This window comes from Ctenocephalides felis, unplaced genomic scaffold, assembly GCF_003426905.1.
Source record: "Ctenocephalides felis isolate EL2017-DRISC unplaced genomic scaffold, ASM342690v1 CF-g0.4_SCAFFOLD_01492, whole genome shotgun sequence".
Classification (NCBI taxonomy): domain Eukaryota; kingdom Metazoa; phylum Arthropoda; class Insecta; order Siphonaptera; family Pulicidae; genus Ctenocephalides; species Ctenocephalides felis.
In genome coordinates, this window is record NW_020537646.1 from 2,721,569 (window position 1) to 2,738,128 (window position 16,560).

Genomic DNA, 16,560 nt, shown 5'->3' on the forward strand with positions numbered 1-16,560 from the left:
AAAATATGTAGTTTGTATTAATGACAAATTTTAACTGTAACACGTCTTAGGAAAATTATTGATGATTTTTTATACATACCGTGTCCAGACTTTGTTAGTACACTGTTTGGTTCCCAAAGGTGTGCAGGCAAAAATTCCGTCCTGTTCTTGAAGTAACACTGGGTTCCTTTCGGTTGCGCTTTGGAACCTCTCGGAATGTGACCAGACATGAAAATTCCACAATTGCATCCCAAGCTCACCTCTGGCTTAGATTCATCCTCTTCAGGAATAGCCAAGCTTTTGGCTCGTCTTTGGCTTTTTCTTCGTTCCCAAGATCTTTAATTTCCGTTACTGCTTTGTTCAATTTAGTCTTATTGCTCTCGATTGCTTTGCTGGCCTGCGTTTTGCTTTGATTTTGCCTGATCGACGTTTTTTTTTGCCTTTCGCTGTTATAACATTAGTTGTACATCTGGCCTAGAGTAGGCCACTGCGCAGAGTGCAATCAAAACAATTAAGCAAAATTGGAACTTCATATTTTTCTAAAATACACGAGTAGTCCCCATTAAATAACACACTTAAATTCGCTTAAATAGTCAAAAATATTATATTAACATATTTAATATTTTCTAACTTACCACTTTTATATCACTCCTCACCACAAATAACTTTTTAACACTGATACTTAGAGCAACTACAATTTCTAAATATATATTATTTTTTTTGCAAGCTTGCACATTTATATTTACAAAAGTATCATTGCATTCTATTATCTTTCAAAATAAATGAAACATATGATTTAATTCCACAATTCGATATAACTAAATTAATATGGCAGTATTAATCATAAACAGGTCACGGGCAAAATTGAGGAAATTGGGTCATATTTTAATAATTATTAGTAATCGATGGATTTGTTTGTAATTGTTTCAAAACATAAAATTAATGATTCACTGCTGTATAGTTGAGAAAATGAATAATATGTACTATAAATCAATTGTATATATCATAATACAATGATATTTGGAAGATTATGGGAATGTCACGATGTTGTAAAAAATAGATCTTTTAACTAAAATATGATGAAAAATTCCGATGTGCTAATTATAAGTTTTCTCGACGTTTCAAGTCATTTTTCACTTATATTTTCAATTTTAGCTAAAAATCTTGAACCAATTCTAAACTGTTCTAAAGATTAGATCAGTTATATAATCGTGCGGATTAGTTTTTGGCCAAAAACGGCCAAGCCGTTTTTTCGCAGGCAAACAATTGTTAAATTTTTGTTTACCCTTTGATTAAACTCGCATATTGATAGGGTGAAAAGTTTTAATAAAACATCCTACATATCATAAATAGTAGCTCAATTATAAAAAATCATTAAAGATTAGAATACTTAATGAACGCTTTATAAAATACAATATATTATATATTAGGTGTTGTTCAATAATGTATAATATTTGAACTATTTATCGATAATAACTAACATGTTTGCAAATTTTTATAAAATTGAATAATCTGCAATAGTAGTATATATCATATATAAGGCCCTAAAGCAATCCTACATGCTTATAAATCACTTATAAATTAATATATTGATTTTTTATTGATTAAATGGTTAATTTACACATAATAATAAATAATAATGATAAATGGTAGTCTGCCCAAAGGCAGGTCCACCACAAATCAAATAATCCTTTTCTCTCTTCGCATTCCCATTACCAATATTCCCTCTACTTTAAACATTTTTTATGTATTTTCTTTTAAAATTTCTGCTTTCATGCTTCCTGATCCTGTGCTTCGGCTTTTAGTTCCTTGTATTTCCTCTTCTCGTGTAAGTCATCAACCAGCTGCATTCTTCTTCCTCCCATTCCTTTCAGTCCTATTTTACCTTCAACTACGTCGTGTAGGAGGCACTCTTTTTGCAGAATGGTTCCGATTCAGTTCTTTCTTTTCAGGATCGTGCTCAGTAGAGTCCTCTCTTTGATCACTCTTCTCATTGGTTATCTTAACTGCCTTCTCCATTTATCTTCTTTATCTTCTCCATTCGTCTCCAGCACCACTTTTCAATACTCTCCAGATAGTTTTCTCTGATCTCTGATCCGTACAGAGCTATTTACACATATTGGAAAATTTATGTAAGACTTAAGGCAAAATACTACTTACTTATACCTGGTTAACTTGATATATTTTCATTATTATATAATAGTTTTATTTTTCAAAAAACCGCTCATGTATTTGAAAATTTGTTTTTGACTATCAGCGCCATCACATAAACTTTACGAGTATTATTTACAGGAGCACCAACAGTCAGGCAATAATAAATCTGAAGCTGTCATAAACATTGTTTATTCGTGTCTTTACCTCTTTATAGAAAATATATAATATATTTCTAATCTTGAAATCGAAATATTGTAATGTTTACTCGGAAAGATCTATTATTAAAGCGTACTCCGAAAGACGGTGTTGACCGCAAAATATATTTAGCATTGCTACGTGACGAATTCTATGAAAGTAAATCTCTGAGTAAGTAAATTATAATAATTTAGGAAAATTTATTTAATAAACTAAATATTAAATTTCATAGTCGCTATATTTATAATCGTTATGAAATAGCACCTCAAGTTCTTGGAATATGAAAAACCTGTTTTTATGTTTACTTTTGGCTCTGCTAAGTTCTATGAATTTAATGTCCACTTAAGTTTATAATTATAAGTCCATATATATTTTATGCATTTTTAAATTACAGGTGCCAAAGAACAAGTGGGCAAATCTAGCAAATTTTGCATATGATCCAGTTAATTATGAATACATTCGAGAAGTTTGTATAATCGACGTATTTCTTGAAAACCTTCAAGGAAATAATAGTACTTTATCAAGATATTCTCTTGCCGGAATTTGCAACTTATGCTTAGGTAAAGTTAGAGTTATATTATTTACTATTACAAAGTGTTAATTGAAAGATTGCTCAACAAAACCTGATTATTTTTCAGATCCTGATAATCGTGACTACATAGTTTATAATGATGGTATAGCAAAAATCGTCAAGTACTTGGTCAATTCCAATGTTGAGATGGTTGCTGATGCCATAACCACCTTGCAGTTTCTAATAACACCAGAAACCAGAGACAAAATTTGTAATACTGAAATCATTAATAAAATTCTTAAGATTCAAAGAAGTGACGACGCTCGTTTAAGAAATCTGGCAACCATATTTTTAGAAGATCATTGCCAACGAGAGCAAGTTGAAATTTGTAAAACTGTGTATGAACATTTTTTAATACAAGTAGATAAAATATAAAGTAGTGTTTAAGAATGCATCAATTTGCTAGAATGCTTCTTGCTAAAAGACTTTTCAAATTTCAAAATGCCTCTATGCACACCAAGGTGTCTGTTACAAAACAAGTTTCTTTAGAAGATCTTAAAACGTTTGCTAAATTGACTGGTGATAATAACGTTGTGCATTTTAATAGAACTGCAACTTCTGAACCAATCGTTCATGGAGCTTTATTAAATGGTTTTGTATCAGGGGTAATTGGAACATTGTGTCCAGGTCATGGGAGCATAGTGATTTCACAATCATTCACATTTCCAAATAAATGTTTTGTTGATATACCGATTGAGGTGAATGTTGAATTAGTTGAGAATAGAAAGATTATGAAAATTAAATATTGGTGTGAACAGAATGATAAAATTGTATTTGAAGGAGAAGCTAAAGTAATAAATAAAAATTTAGATAGGTATATGGAGTTTTATTTATTTAAGGAATTATAAGAGTAATGATTTTTTTTTCAGGAATTTTAAGGACAATAAAAATTATTGTGAGTAATAAATAATTGTAATAGAAAATATAAAGAACTTTTTGAAGAAGAATAAATTGGCAATAATAGCCAAAAGATTATGTGAAAAAGCCTTATTGTATTAGATTTAAATTAACGCTAGATGCAAAACCCGTAAAAGATCTTATTTATGGCAGTAACTATGTTTGGTTCAGTTTTTATTAACTTCCCGTAGGGTAAGTTATAGTAATCGCAAAAAAATCGAAAATGAAAATTTTTATATATGTTTATGTTTCAAAGATTTCTGAATATTTCGGCATACCTTAGAAAAATAGATGTATGTGTGTGTGTGTGTGTGTACGTGTATGTATGTATGTTCGGATACAAATTTTCGTCGACGATTTCGGGAACACCGATCAACAGATTTGAATAATTCAAGAAACATTCGATTCATATTGATAAGGAGACGTGCTGATTATGTTTTGGCGAAAGTAGAAGATGCGGGGCAAAAAGTGCCAAAAACGGTAACTGAGTTTTTAAAAGAACGGAGCGTCCGATTTTAATAATTCAAAATAATAGTTTACTCGTATTAACAAGATGAAGAACTGATTAAATTTTGGGAAGGCAGGTCCAGCGGTTATGGACTTTCAATAAAAAGTTAAAAAAATGTCATTTGGTGGCGGTCAAAAATATTTATTGGACATATGTACATCAAATTATCAGATATTTTATAGAGATTTTAATAATGTGTACACATTTTGTGTAAATTTTTGGGTTCTGTACCAAAATTTTTGATTACGGTATATGGTACGGGAAGTGCCATGCACCCCACTAGTTATTTAATAAATGAAGTAAGATAAAATGTTTATATGTAAAATATATAAATAAAATAAATTTTCCTTTCAATTACGCCTCTGTGCGGTTTGCTGTCAATTTCCAATGCATGGATAACATTTGTGAATTTCAAAACAATTGCAGAACCATGAATTATGGACATGGAGAAACGTCATTTTTCATATAATTTCTTTCTGTCAAAAATATGTTCAAAATTACTTGTGTTATTACTAAATTAACAAATTACCGCAACATTTCTACAACTTTCTTAGCAACTGCGGGGAATGTGCGGGTCAGATTTGCTCCTAGCCCTACAGGTTTGAAAATGTTTTTAACCTCAAAAATTACAAACAAAATAATAGACAAGTTTTGTTTTTCTTAGGTCATTTACATTTAGGCGGTTTGCGAACAGCTTTAATAAATTACTTGTTCGCGAAATCAAGACATGGGAAATTTATTCTTCGAATAGAAGATACCGATCAAACTCGTCTGGTACCTGGAGCTAAGGAGCAACTAATTAAGGATTTAGAATGGGCTGGTATTATCCCTGATGAAGGACCAAAGTATGGGGGATCACTTGGTCCTTACATACAAAGTCAACGGAAGAAAATATACAAGTCAGTACTTAATAATTGTCTTAGTACGATAAACAAAATATCTTCTAACTCCTTTTATTTTAGTGATGAAGTCCAAGAGTTATTGCAAAACAACTCTGCTTATCATTGTTTTTGCACTCCAAAGCGACTGAATTTATTAAAAAGAGAAGCACTTCGGAATCAACAAGTACCAAAGTATGATAATGCCTGTCGAAAATTATCAAAAGATGAAGTAAAAAGAAAACTCGACAAGAAAGAACCTTATTGTATTAGATTTAAATTAACACCAGATGCAAGCCCATTTGAAGATATTATTTATGGCAATATTGCTTTGGATATTGCACAGCAAGAGGGTGATCCAGTTATTATAAAAACTGATGGCATGCCGACATATCATTTTGCTAATGTTGTTGATGATCACTTGATGGGAATAACTCACGTTTTGAGGGGTGTTGAATGGCAAATATCAACACCGAAACATATTCTGCTGTATAAGTAAGTTTATTTTGATTTACAGAATTAAATTCCATACTCATCTTTTATTTATAATTGTTAATGCAGAGCATTTGGATGGGAACCTCCCAAGTTCGGTCACTTGCCTCTTTTACTGAACAGTGATGGATCAAAACTTAGTAAACGTCAAGGTGATATTACAGTAGATGCTTATAGAAAATCAGGAATTTTTCCACAAGCATTAGTTAATTTTATAACATTAAGTGGAGGTGGATTTGACAAATTGCAAAGTTTGAAACCTAAAAGCTATTCATTAGATGAGCTAAGGGATCATGTATGATAATATTATCTGAATATACACTTTCCACAATTTTTAGTACAAATTTTGTTTAATTTCAGTTCAATTTACGTCGTGTTAATAGTAACTCCTGTCGTCTTCCTGAGGATCGATTGCCTGAATTTAATAGACTTGAAATACAAAGACTTTTAAATAATCAAGTAGATAGGGTTAACTTAATATCACAATTAAGAAATCTTGTGATAGAAAAATATGGCGAGTAAGTATTACAGTTTATTATAAATATAATACTTGAATTATAAAATGAATCATTTACCAAATGTAGGTCAGAATTACTGCACCTGGACGAAGAACATCTATCAAGTGTACTTATATGGTCTCAAGATCGAGTAAGCAAACTTCAAGAATTATTGAGTGAAAATTTAGAATTTCTTTGGAAATTGCCACCAAAACCAAAAAAACCACCATCTGGTGATTTGAAAGGTATTATTCATTATTAGCTGCAAGCCTTAATTCATTCATATTTAACAATTTTTCTAATTTCAATTAGATTTTCTAATCGAACTTAAGAATTCTTTAATTACCACATACACATTTGAAAAAGAACAAATCAAAACAACATTGCATATGGTTAGCATGAATAACAAGGAAGATTTTAAAAATTTGATGGCAGAACTTCGAAAAGTCTTAAGTGGTTCCAAGGTAATAATATAATAACAGACTATGCGACAAGTATATATTAAACAAATTTTTCACTATCTATTCTTTTATGAAATAGGTTGGTCCTCCAGTATCAGAAATGATCACGATATTAGGAAAAGAAAGCACCCTGAAACGCATTTCAAATGCTTTACACCAAAATAATGAAGGACTCCAAAATTGTTATAGTGAATTTCGTTCCAAGAAACTTTGATAGTTTTAGTTTTGTAAATTGTTTGTTTTTATACATAGTGTTTAATAAAATGTTGAGTATTGTATAAAATATTGTCATATTTGTGTGAAACAACACTAAGATGTGGAAGCCAGTGTTTAAATTAAACAAATTACATAATGCTCTGCGTATTTATTGATGATTTTCATAGAATACTCTAGAATAATTTTATTTGAATTGATATTTAAATTGATTGCCCCAAACAACTTGTTCAATCCAATCAATGTAAGAAGAAACACGAGTGTATATAGATGGTGCATTGGGATAGCCACAAAATTTGCCGAAGGATGTCACACCGATTACTTTGTAGGTGCATGGAGACCATTGTAGAGGAACCTGATTTATACAGAATACTTAATTAGAAGCTTTATTTAATTGTTCACCGAAAGTGGATAACCGTTGCCTAGGAAAGATATGACAATTGTAATAAGGGGCCATTCAAGTATTATGTAAGCACCATAGGGGGGCGGGGGGGTTATTCATTTGCTTATTTTGCTTATTTTGGGTAAGAACTTTGCTTACTTTGGCTGACAAACGGGAGGGGGGGGTTGGTTGTAATATTTGTAATAAATCTGCTTACGTAATACTTGAACGATCCCTAACCCATATTGCAAATCAATAGAAAAAAAAACAAAGCTTTCCTCTAACTTACACTGGTGTTGTGTTCTTTCTATAATACGCCATCATCCTACAGAAAAAATGGTTAGTTCTAATTCAATTCATTTCTTTTACAACCGTTCAACCATTTTTGTGCAAAATTTGCGTATAGGTACTTTTGAATTTGACATATTCTATTAATTTGAACAAAATCTGCAGCCATTTTTATTCGAATTTAACTTATTACGGCTAACAAAAATAACTGCAACAATCAATTTAGATTGTAATAATATTGACGGTGATCATAATAGTAAAATAGTCGACAATAAACTGTATAATATAGCCGATTGGCGTTAATGAAAAAAATAAATATATGCGTTTTGAATGTTTATAAAAGCAATAAAATATTTCTGACCTTTTAACGCCCATCATCCTTTAGTAATATTCATTAAATCCATTTCCTCAAATTCACTTTACCACCTAGCACTGAATTAGTATTATTATTAACAATGTATGTAAATCACTTTGTTAACATTTTATAGTTCTTTTTAAACCGATTGCACAACTTACTACTTTGAAAACAACTTACAGAATGATAACAGAAGGACAACAATTATCCACTTCGGTATTTTGATGCAATGAAGTTGTCTTCTTATCAGAAAACAATTTTTCAAACGTTTTTTTGTAGGGTTGCAAACCTACCTGTTTGATTACTGAAGTCAATTTAAAATAAAGTCATGATGGCCAATTAAAAACTATTTTAATTACTTAAACGTGTCATCTTAATTACTAAATGTTCAAAATAGTTGTGAAAATAAGAAGAATTATTTTGTGAAAAAATTCACAGTGAACATAATTCAAGGATAATAATAATTTCCTCATTGTGTCAAAAATGGAATAAAAAAAGCGCCTTTATATATATTGCTCTCATAAATTGTTATCTCTATTGCTTGAACTTTAAGCTAAATTAAGTACGTAAGTTAAAATATCTTTAGTCTTTTAGAGATTTATGATATATTCTGTCATAAATTCATAAAATATTTAATTTGCATACATTTTTAACTTCTTGTAGGGGACCGTTCATTAATCACGTGATCGATTTTTTAAGGAATTACCCCTTACCCTCAAATATCACGTGTATTCATGTGTATCAAATGTAATTTTTTTTTTTTTTTAAATGTTTGGATTTTTTTAAAATAAATCAGGTAAAAAATAAATACACGTGATATTTTACTTTACCCCTTCCTCCCCTAAGTGATATTTCGCGATTTTTTGTCCAACGTTCCCTCTCCCCAAAAACCTCACGTGATTAATGGACGCCTCCTAGGGTAAGTTATAGTAATGGCAAGAAAATCGAAATTGATAATTTGTATATATCTTTATAAAGATATCAATAGGAATCCAATGTTTTTTGAAAAATTGTATCCGCATATACATACACACACATACATTAATTCTTTTAATGTATGCGAAAATGTTCAGAAACTTTTGAAATGCATATTCCTAGAAGAAATGGATGTATTTGTGTGTGTGTGAATGTGCATGTGTGTATGTATGTGCGGATACATTTTTCAAAAAACACTTGGATCCGTTGATAAGGAAACGTGCTGATTTGTTTTTGGCAAAGGCAGGTCCAGTCGTTTCGGCGATTCAATAAAAAAAAATTGAAGAAAGCCATTTGGCGGTCAAAAATGATCATTAGACATACGCAAATCAAATTTTAGTAATAAAAAAAATTTGTTTATGTTTTTATGGGTTCCGTATCAAGATATTTAATGTTTAACCGTTAGACTGACACGCGACGCTTAAGCGCTTCGAAATTTTGTCTATAAAACAGCTATATAGCGCAATAGTTAAGAAAAAAATTCTAGATTTTCAACAAAAAATTCAAATGCAAAAAAGTAAATTTGTGTTGAAATAGATTTAGGCCTTTTAAATTACCCTACAGTAAGTTTTAGCAATTAGCCTAAAAGTACGATGCCATGCATCAGTAGTTCATAATAATATTACCTGAATAGGTCCTCCGGAATCACCTTGGCAAGTATCTTTGTGTCCTGAGAGATCGCCTACGCACATTTGCGAATCGATTATACCATCTTTTAGAACAGATCTTGGTCTTCTAATGTCGGACTAAAAAATATTATTATTAAGAAAAAAATATATTTTGGTAATTAACATTTTCATAGCTCCAAAACATTAACCACGTGATCCATGTCTTCTTCCATACTTACTGCAAATGAACGTGTACAATGATCTGATGATAAAACTGGTAGTTCGACTTTCATTAATTGGTATTTTCCTAGAAATTCTGTAAATCAGAAAAATTTTCAAATAAAATCATTACGGGCAACCTGATATCAAGCAGCATCGATGCTCACTTTTCCAATGAAAAAGATTATTACTAATGCTTGATACATGTATCTATGCATAGATTTGAACCAGAGACTTTGTTTGTGCAATATCGCAGTATAGATATTATTATGAAAATACTAGAAATTATTACCATATGTTTGCTTTCCGTATCCTGTAGCAATCACAGTCTGCGGAATATTGTAATTATTAGTTTCCAGACAAGCTGGTCTAATATCCATAGAAAATTGAACTGGTTTGTGTAACTCAAGCAAGGCTATATCGTTATACCTTAAATAAATTTGATTATCTAAAAATTATATAATTACAAATTATGCATATAAAATTATTTAAGATAAATATATAAAAAAAAACTACTTTAAAGGTGGCTTGTAATCCGGGTGCTGTATTCTGTTGATTATGTAATATTCTCGATAGGAAGAGATTTCATTATTGATGTAGTCATAACTATCTGCATTATCACCAAAACGTACTTTTTGTGCAGGACCTCTACAAAAATGAGAAATGATACAAGATCAAATTAATATATATATATATATATATATATATATATAATTTTCAAAATACATTACTTGTCTCTACTCTTCAAACAATGAGCAGCACTAAGAACAAATTTTTCACTAATAAGGGAACCTCCACATTGCCAAGTAATTTCTCCATCGGCGGTGTAACCAAATCCGATAGCTGCCTATTTAAATATTAATATATTTATGAAAATATATACATATTTGTTATATCAATATTTCATTCAAACATTAGGTACTCGATATGAGCAAGAGATGTCCTGATGAAGCTCCTATCAATAAACTATACCAAGAGATTGGAGATGAGAAAAAGCACAATGTATATGGATTCATTTGGTATAGGCAATCTTTTTAGCATATGATAATTTGATTTCAGTCAATTAATTAGTTTTTGTAATAAAACTACTAAAATTGATTTACTGAATGTCTAAGACAGTTGTAAATGTATGAGATGATAAAAAAAGGAACAGTAACAAAATACTAGCTACAAAATGCTTATTCGGATGTTGATAAGTATATATATATATATATATATATATAATTACGTTTATACCTACCATATGGGGAAACTCCATTAGTGAAGTTGGAGTTCCGCCAATTATGAGAGGAACTGGAGATCTAGGACAACCATATGGAGATAATTGAGAGGGAATCTGACTATATTCTATACATTCTGAAATAATTATTGACTGAAATTATAAATATTATAAAATTATGAAAAACAACTCGAAAAATCTAAATATTTCGCTGCATTACAAAATGATTGTTTTTAATTAACATTGACCATTATTCAGCAATTCTAATATAAAACAATAATTGCAAATTATGATAATTTGTTATGTTTAAATACATTCAAAATGAAATAATTTTTTTAAAAAATGTATAACATATATATTTTTTTAATTTAGATAATGAGTGGATTGACTTACTTTGATTAGCAATTTCACCAGGAGCTCCAAATATCACAGGAAAATAAATAAACGAGAAGATCACACTTTGGAGTTTAAGAACCATCCTCACAAATCTAGTAAGAATCCAGGTATTAAACTAAATTTTACATTTGGATCATTATATATATATATATATAATATATATATATATATGTACATATACATATATGGTATATATATATATATTACATATATGTATATATATACTTATATGTATATATACATATATGTATATATATTTAAATATATGTATAAATATACATATATAATAAAAATAATTACTCATGTCTTTAGTTTACAAAGTTTTTGTTTTCTTATCAATTGTTCTATAGCTAAAAGATATTTTAAAATATGCATGAATTGCTTAACAAGCAATTAATTATTGAATGCAAATAGAATTTAAATGTGTAATTAGTTTAAATAATAATTAAATAATTTAATTTTCATATTTTAATATATTTTATAATTAATACTTTATGAACTGTTAAATAATTAATAAAATGAAAAGCGTAAAAAGAGTTATAAAAACGCAGTATCGTTATTTAAATAGTATTGAGTATTATAAACAGGTTTATTTGAATTTTTTGAAAACGAATTAAAAAAAACAACTCGTAAAGATATTTGTTTATTACGGATAAATTAATAATATTATATCATTAAAATGTTCTTTACAAATTAGGTTTTATTACGAATATAAAAGAGTCATTATATAATAAATATAATATACAAATAACAGTAAAGTATTTCGTTTCGCACAACATATAAATAAATTTAATTTGTTATAAAAAAGTAAACATATTTTCTATGAAATTTTAAATAATACTAATAACAAAATAAAATACATTTCAGGTTTTAATCAAGAGAAATTTACACTCGTACAACTAAATATTTTGTCCTTGTATATATCTCTCTCCTGATTTAACATTTTTCGTATAATTTCATACAATTCACATTTTATGCCCATTAAAAAAGTTGCTCCAAAACTTAGTATTATATTTATATACAAATTTTCAAAATTTTAATACTAAAACGAAACTCCACTGAATGATATGGACAAAACTTACATGTTTAAAATATTTAAATTGGAGCTCTTATTTCAATAGACAAAAAATGATTATTTTTACCACGACTAGAAATATATAAGATAAAGTTATATAGTATAATACATATACAGTTTTAGGCCAGTATGGTTAGTTCAAATTTCATACTCAGTATTTTTGAAATTTTACAAAATTTTGCATACACATTCTAGAATCAGATAGAAATATAAAGTCAGATATTCTCACCACACACAGTACTATCACAATTATTTATATATAAGAATTAACTTAATATTAAAAAACAATACATTTCATTTCAAAAATAATTCAATGATAATTGCAATATATGGAAACACGTGTGTAAAAAAGCATACTTTCTGTTTGAATAAAAACAGCATGAAAAATTATACGTTCATAGATTTCTTTTAAATAAATATATAATGAAAATTTTTTTTCAAATTACTTTAATAAATTAAGAATATTAATCTCGTCCAAGATTTTTTAAGTTAATCATTATATTATACTTTGAATCGACTTCATTTTCTACTACTGTTAATTTTGGTCCACAGTCAGATTTTTCTCGTGTTGATTTCGTTTAAACTTCAACTTAAAAATAAGTAAATTTATTTTACAAATGACAAACATCGAAGTCACATTTACAAAGATGAAAAGATTCTAACTTTAAATACTTTTATACAAAACATGAAGGAGTACCATATAAAGATAAAGATTCATTATTTTACGCACAAAATATTATGAATCACACGTATAATTTTTTTTAGACATTTATTTCCTTCATATTATGCCCTTGTGAACCACTATTTAATGTCTATTATATAAATATATAATTTTAGACATCGCTAAATATTAAAATAAAAATGGTCCAGGAATGTTAATAATAAGATGAAACTATGAACATTTAAATTCTTTAACACGTTCTGCCAAGTTCTCTTTTAAAAAAATATTTTTAAATTATACGCCGACGTGAACGTGTTAAATACACAATCAATAAAACAATATAGAACCATGATTTCAATAAATACAACAAAATTGAATAAAATGTTTGAATAATCGTATGAATAAAAAAAGTTAAATCTAATGTCATTAATTTAGATATATACTACAATAACACTTATTTATCAACACTAAATTTGAAGAAACCTTTATGTAAACTTGTACTATTGTAAAAATTTCGACATTTAATAACCAACATAAGCACAATTGTGAAAAACGCGTTATTGCAAACAAGTAAAATAAATTTTACTATATTTTGAATCATATTTTAGCCAGTCCAATAAACTATTTTGTTTGAATTATTTCAACACAAATGAGTAATTTTAAAGAACGGTTAACACACAACATTCATTTAATTTTATTTCTTATTCTTTATTTCAAATATATAAGTAAATTTTTCCTTGTATGAAAACGACATGAGTACTTTTGTTCAACAATGCCTAATTTTTCAGCAAAGTGATTTTTATAGGCAACAGATTGTCTGTTCAAGAAAATATTGTAGAATTAGAATAAAGATCACTATTTTTTCATAGTAGACACATAAAACATTATTGTAATCTACATTTAATAATTGTTTTATGGTAATAACATACACACAAAAATTTTAATTTTGTTTTCATTGGCCTTTTAGAGTACTAAAATAGATATATTAATATACTAATTCTAGGACGTTACTCATTACATGATGAGTACTTTAATTACAGAGTATAGAAATAAATTATTTCATCTATTGCTATTAGCTTATGTAATAACTATCTACTTCTATATGCGAATATGAATTATATATTTATATATTTTATAATTAATGTCGATTATGGGTAATACTATTATACCATCGATATAAAAATAATTGAGGTTTACTCGTTTAAAATACATATTGTATGATTTTTTAAACGACTATTTACGACTAACTGCTTTGTAATTAATCAATAACTTGGTAATAGATAAAAAATAATGTTTTAAGCATTTTAAAATTAAACCTATTCCATCGCTGGATGCTAATATATCAGTTTGAGAAAGCTTATTGCATTTTCTGTCTAGGAATTTAATATAATAACAATTTTTGAAAATATTGTTTCATAAATTTTACAAAATATTAATTACTACTGTACAAAGTATATATTAAAACAAGATCCTTCTTATTGCAACAATAACTTCTTAAACGGAACAGAAAACTATGGTTACCAAAAAAATGGACTAACCCAGATTTACTCTTCTGGGGATTTCAATGAAACTTTGCATGATGATAAATGAACCCCTTAAAATATTATAGGCCTATGAGAAGTGGATCAGTTATAAAAATTATATTTCGTTAATTTTTATTATTAAACCACTTCTCACAGGGCTACAATATTTTAAGAGGTTCGTTCTGACTATGAACTTTATCACCTTACAAATTTTCATCAAAATCCCAGAAGATCAAACATGAGGTTGTCCTTGTAAATATTGAAATATATTTTTTTTGACAAAATTCAAAACTGGTAAAAATAACAAATTTTGATTTTACTACAAAAGCAATTAATGTTTTCGTCGTATTCGCCGATTTCTAGCAGACTATTGCTGATGATAAATTTATTTATTTATTACACGAATCTTCTAACTCGTATATTTTTACATAAATATTATAGATTCCTACATAACTAACTTTCTAGATCACACTATTTTAGTTGCTATACGTTATTTTTCTTAGAAAATTCTTATATTAACATAGGATAAAGAATTATAATGCTATCTAAAATACTATTACGCATAATACACATATTTTAAATTGTGCCACTGATTTTTTTGTTACAAAAACCAAACGCTTCTCTATTTCTTCTATAGACCGTGTAAATAAGCCATTTTTGGGAATTAAAATAGAATAAATAATATAATTATTGATAAAAGTTATTACATAAATATTATATATTAGAACCTTCGTATCACCTATTTGGAGCTTCTAAAAACTACATCATATTGCTAAGTATATCTCGAAATCATTGCTTCAGATTAGAATATATAGTATTAGGGAATAATTATATATTTTAAGTATAAAACAATATTTAATAAATATTATTTAAGAAAATGATTTGATTCATAAATTCAACTTGTCTATTTTCGATTAAAACACGCTTTATAAAATATCGCTTCCATTCTCTTATACTTAATACTAATTTTAACATACGAGGTAAATACAAAAATTTAATTTTAAACATTCACAAATACAAATATATCGTTTATACATTCAATTTATAATTAGAATAGAAGAAATTCTGTCGTTTGATTTTATAGTCAAGGATATGTAATTAGCTTAATGTAATAAATACTTAATGAGACGTCAATTTATATACTAAGCAGACTAAAATATAGATATTTGAAACATGTAAATAAATAATAATTACTTGATATTTATGAATAAAAATAACAGTGATAATTTACAACAACAACTAATGTTACTCGTTATATTTTTCTGAAAAATTTTGGGACAAATTCAAACCATAAGTTAATATTTTTTGAATAATAATAGTGATATAGATGATGAATATTTCTTTTAATAGTTAATATTTTTAATATGAAACTTGCTTCAAGAATATAAATGCTTCTTGTGCGAACTTATAACACAAAACGTTTCAATTATCATCAGAATGAAATAAATCTATCTATTCCTACGACACAAACTTTCGACGATTCTAAAATAATATCCAGTAAACGTACATTTCTTATTTTTATAAACCTAGATGAGGCCCTTCAAAGCGACATGATATATCACAGTTTAGAATACCAGGATTCATAAGATCATCAATTTAAGTGTTTTCATATCCAACTCCTTTTCCAAATACACTTAAACGAAAATTGAAATCCGTATAGCGTAGTTATTAGATAATAATTAGGTAAAAGTTGAAAATGAAAGTTATTGAGAAAATATCTAACACATTTTCAAGTTTACACATTTTCTTTGCTTATAGAACTCTAGACAAAATATTTTTATTAAAAATATTTTTTATATATTGAAACATGTTTCATGTCATATTGTTTATTAGTAGTGATTGGAATAGGCCAGCCTATTATATGTAATCACATTAAGACTAAATAGTTTAAAATAAATAAAAAAAATCAAATATATTTAGGAGACATCCATTTATTACTTTATGAAGTTTTACTTCAACTCGATGAATTAAAATAATTATTAAAATAAATAATTCTTTAAAGTTGAATCCGCAA

At 27.8% G+C, this 16,560-nt stretch overlaps 2 protein-coding genes and 1 pseudogene across 2 annotated transcripts; 2 read left to right on the forward strand and 1 right to left on the reverse strand.

The window, feature by feature from the left end:
- Positions 1 to 2,337: 2,337 nt before the first annotated feature.
- LOC113370235 lies at positions 2,338 to 3,747 on the forward strand (annotated as a pseudogene).
- Positions 3,748 to 4,812: 1,065 nt separating this feature from the next.
- LOC113370236 (probable glutamate--tRNA ligase, mitochondrial) lies at positions 4,813 to 6,931 on the forward strand (the record flags this gene model as incomplete). The annotated part of the gene is made up of 8 exons (XM_026610907.1): positions 4,813 to 4,903; positions 4,969 to 5,203; positions 5,267 to 5,677; positions 5,744 to 5,969; positions 6,035 to 6,192; positions 6,259 to 6,416; positions 6,484 to 6,635; positions 6,712 to 6,931. Coding segments are annotated over 8 exons (1,566 nt in total), but the record flags the coding sequence as incomplete, so codon positions are not given.
- A 101-nt stretch (positions 6,932 to 7,032) lies between these two features.
- Positions 7,033 to 11,369, reverse strand: LOC113370238 (serine protease snake-like). Its single transcript, XM_026610909.1, has 8 exons — positions 11,285 to 11,369; positions 10,913 to 11,028; positions 10,404 to 10,519; positions 10,189 to 10,320; positions 9,965 to 10,101; positions 9,663 to 9,769; positions 9,472 to 9,591; positions 7,033 to 7,200 (listed from the first exon to the last, which is right to left on the reverse strand). Exons 1-8 carry the CDS (start codon positions 11,367 to 11,369, stop codon positions 7,033 to 7,035), a joined length of 981 nt encoding a protein of 326 aa, XP_026466694.1.
- Positions 11,370 to 16,560: the final 5,191 nt, after the last annotated feature.

What these genes read in the sequence shown, in the direction of transcription:
- LOC113370238 (XM_026610909.1), bottom strand. Translation starts at nt 11,369, where the DNA reads ATGGTTCTTAAACTCCAAAGTGTGATCTTCTCGTTTATTTATTTTCCT. An exon ending in TGGTGAAATTGCTAATCAAA is followed by an intron (nt 11,029 to 11,284) that starts GTAAGTCAATCC and finishes TAATTATTTCAG; the next exon opens with AATGTATAGAATATAGTCAG. An exon ending in TGTTTGAAGAGTAGAGACAA is followed by an intron (nt 10,321 to 10,403) that starts GTAATGTATTTT and finishes TCATTTTTGTAG; the next exon opens with AGGTCCTGCACAAAAAGTAC.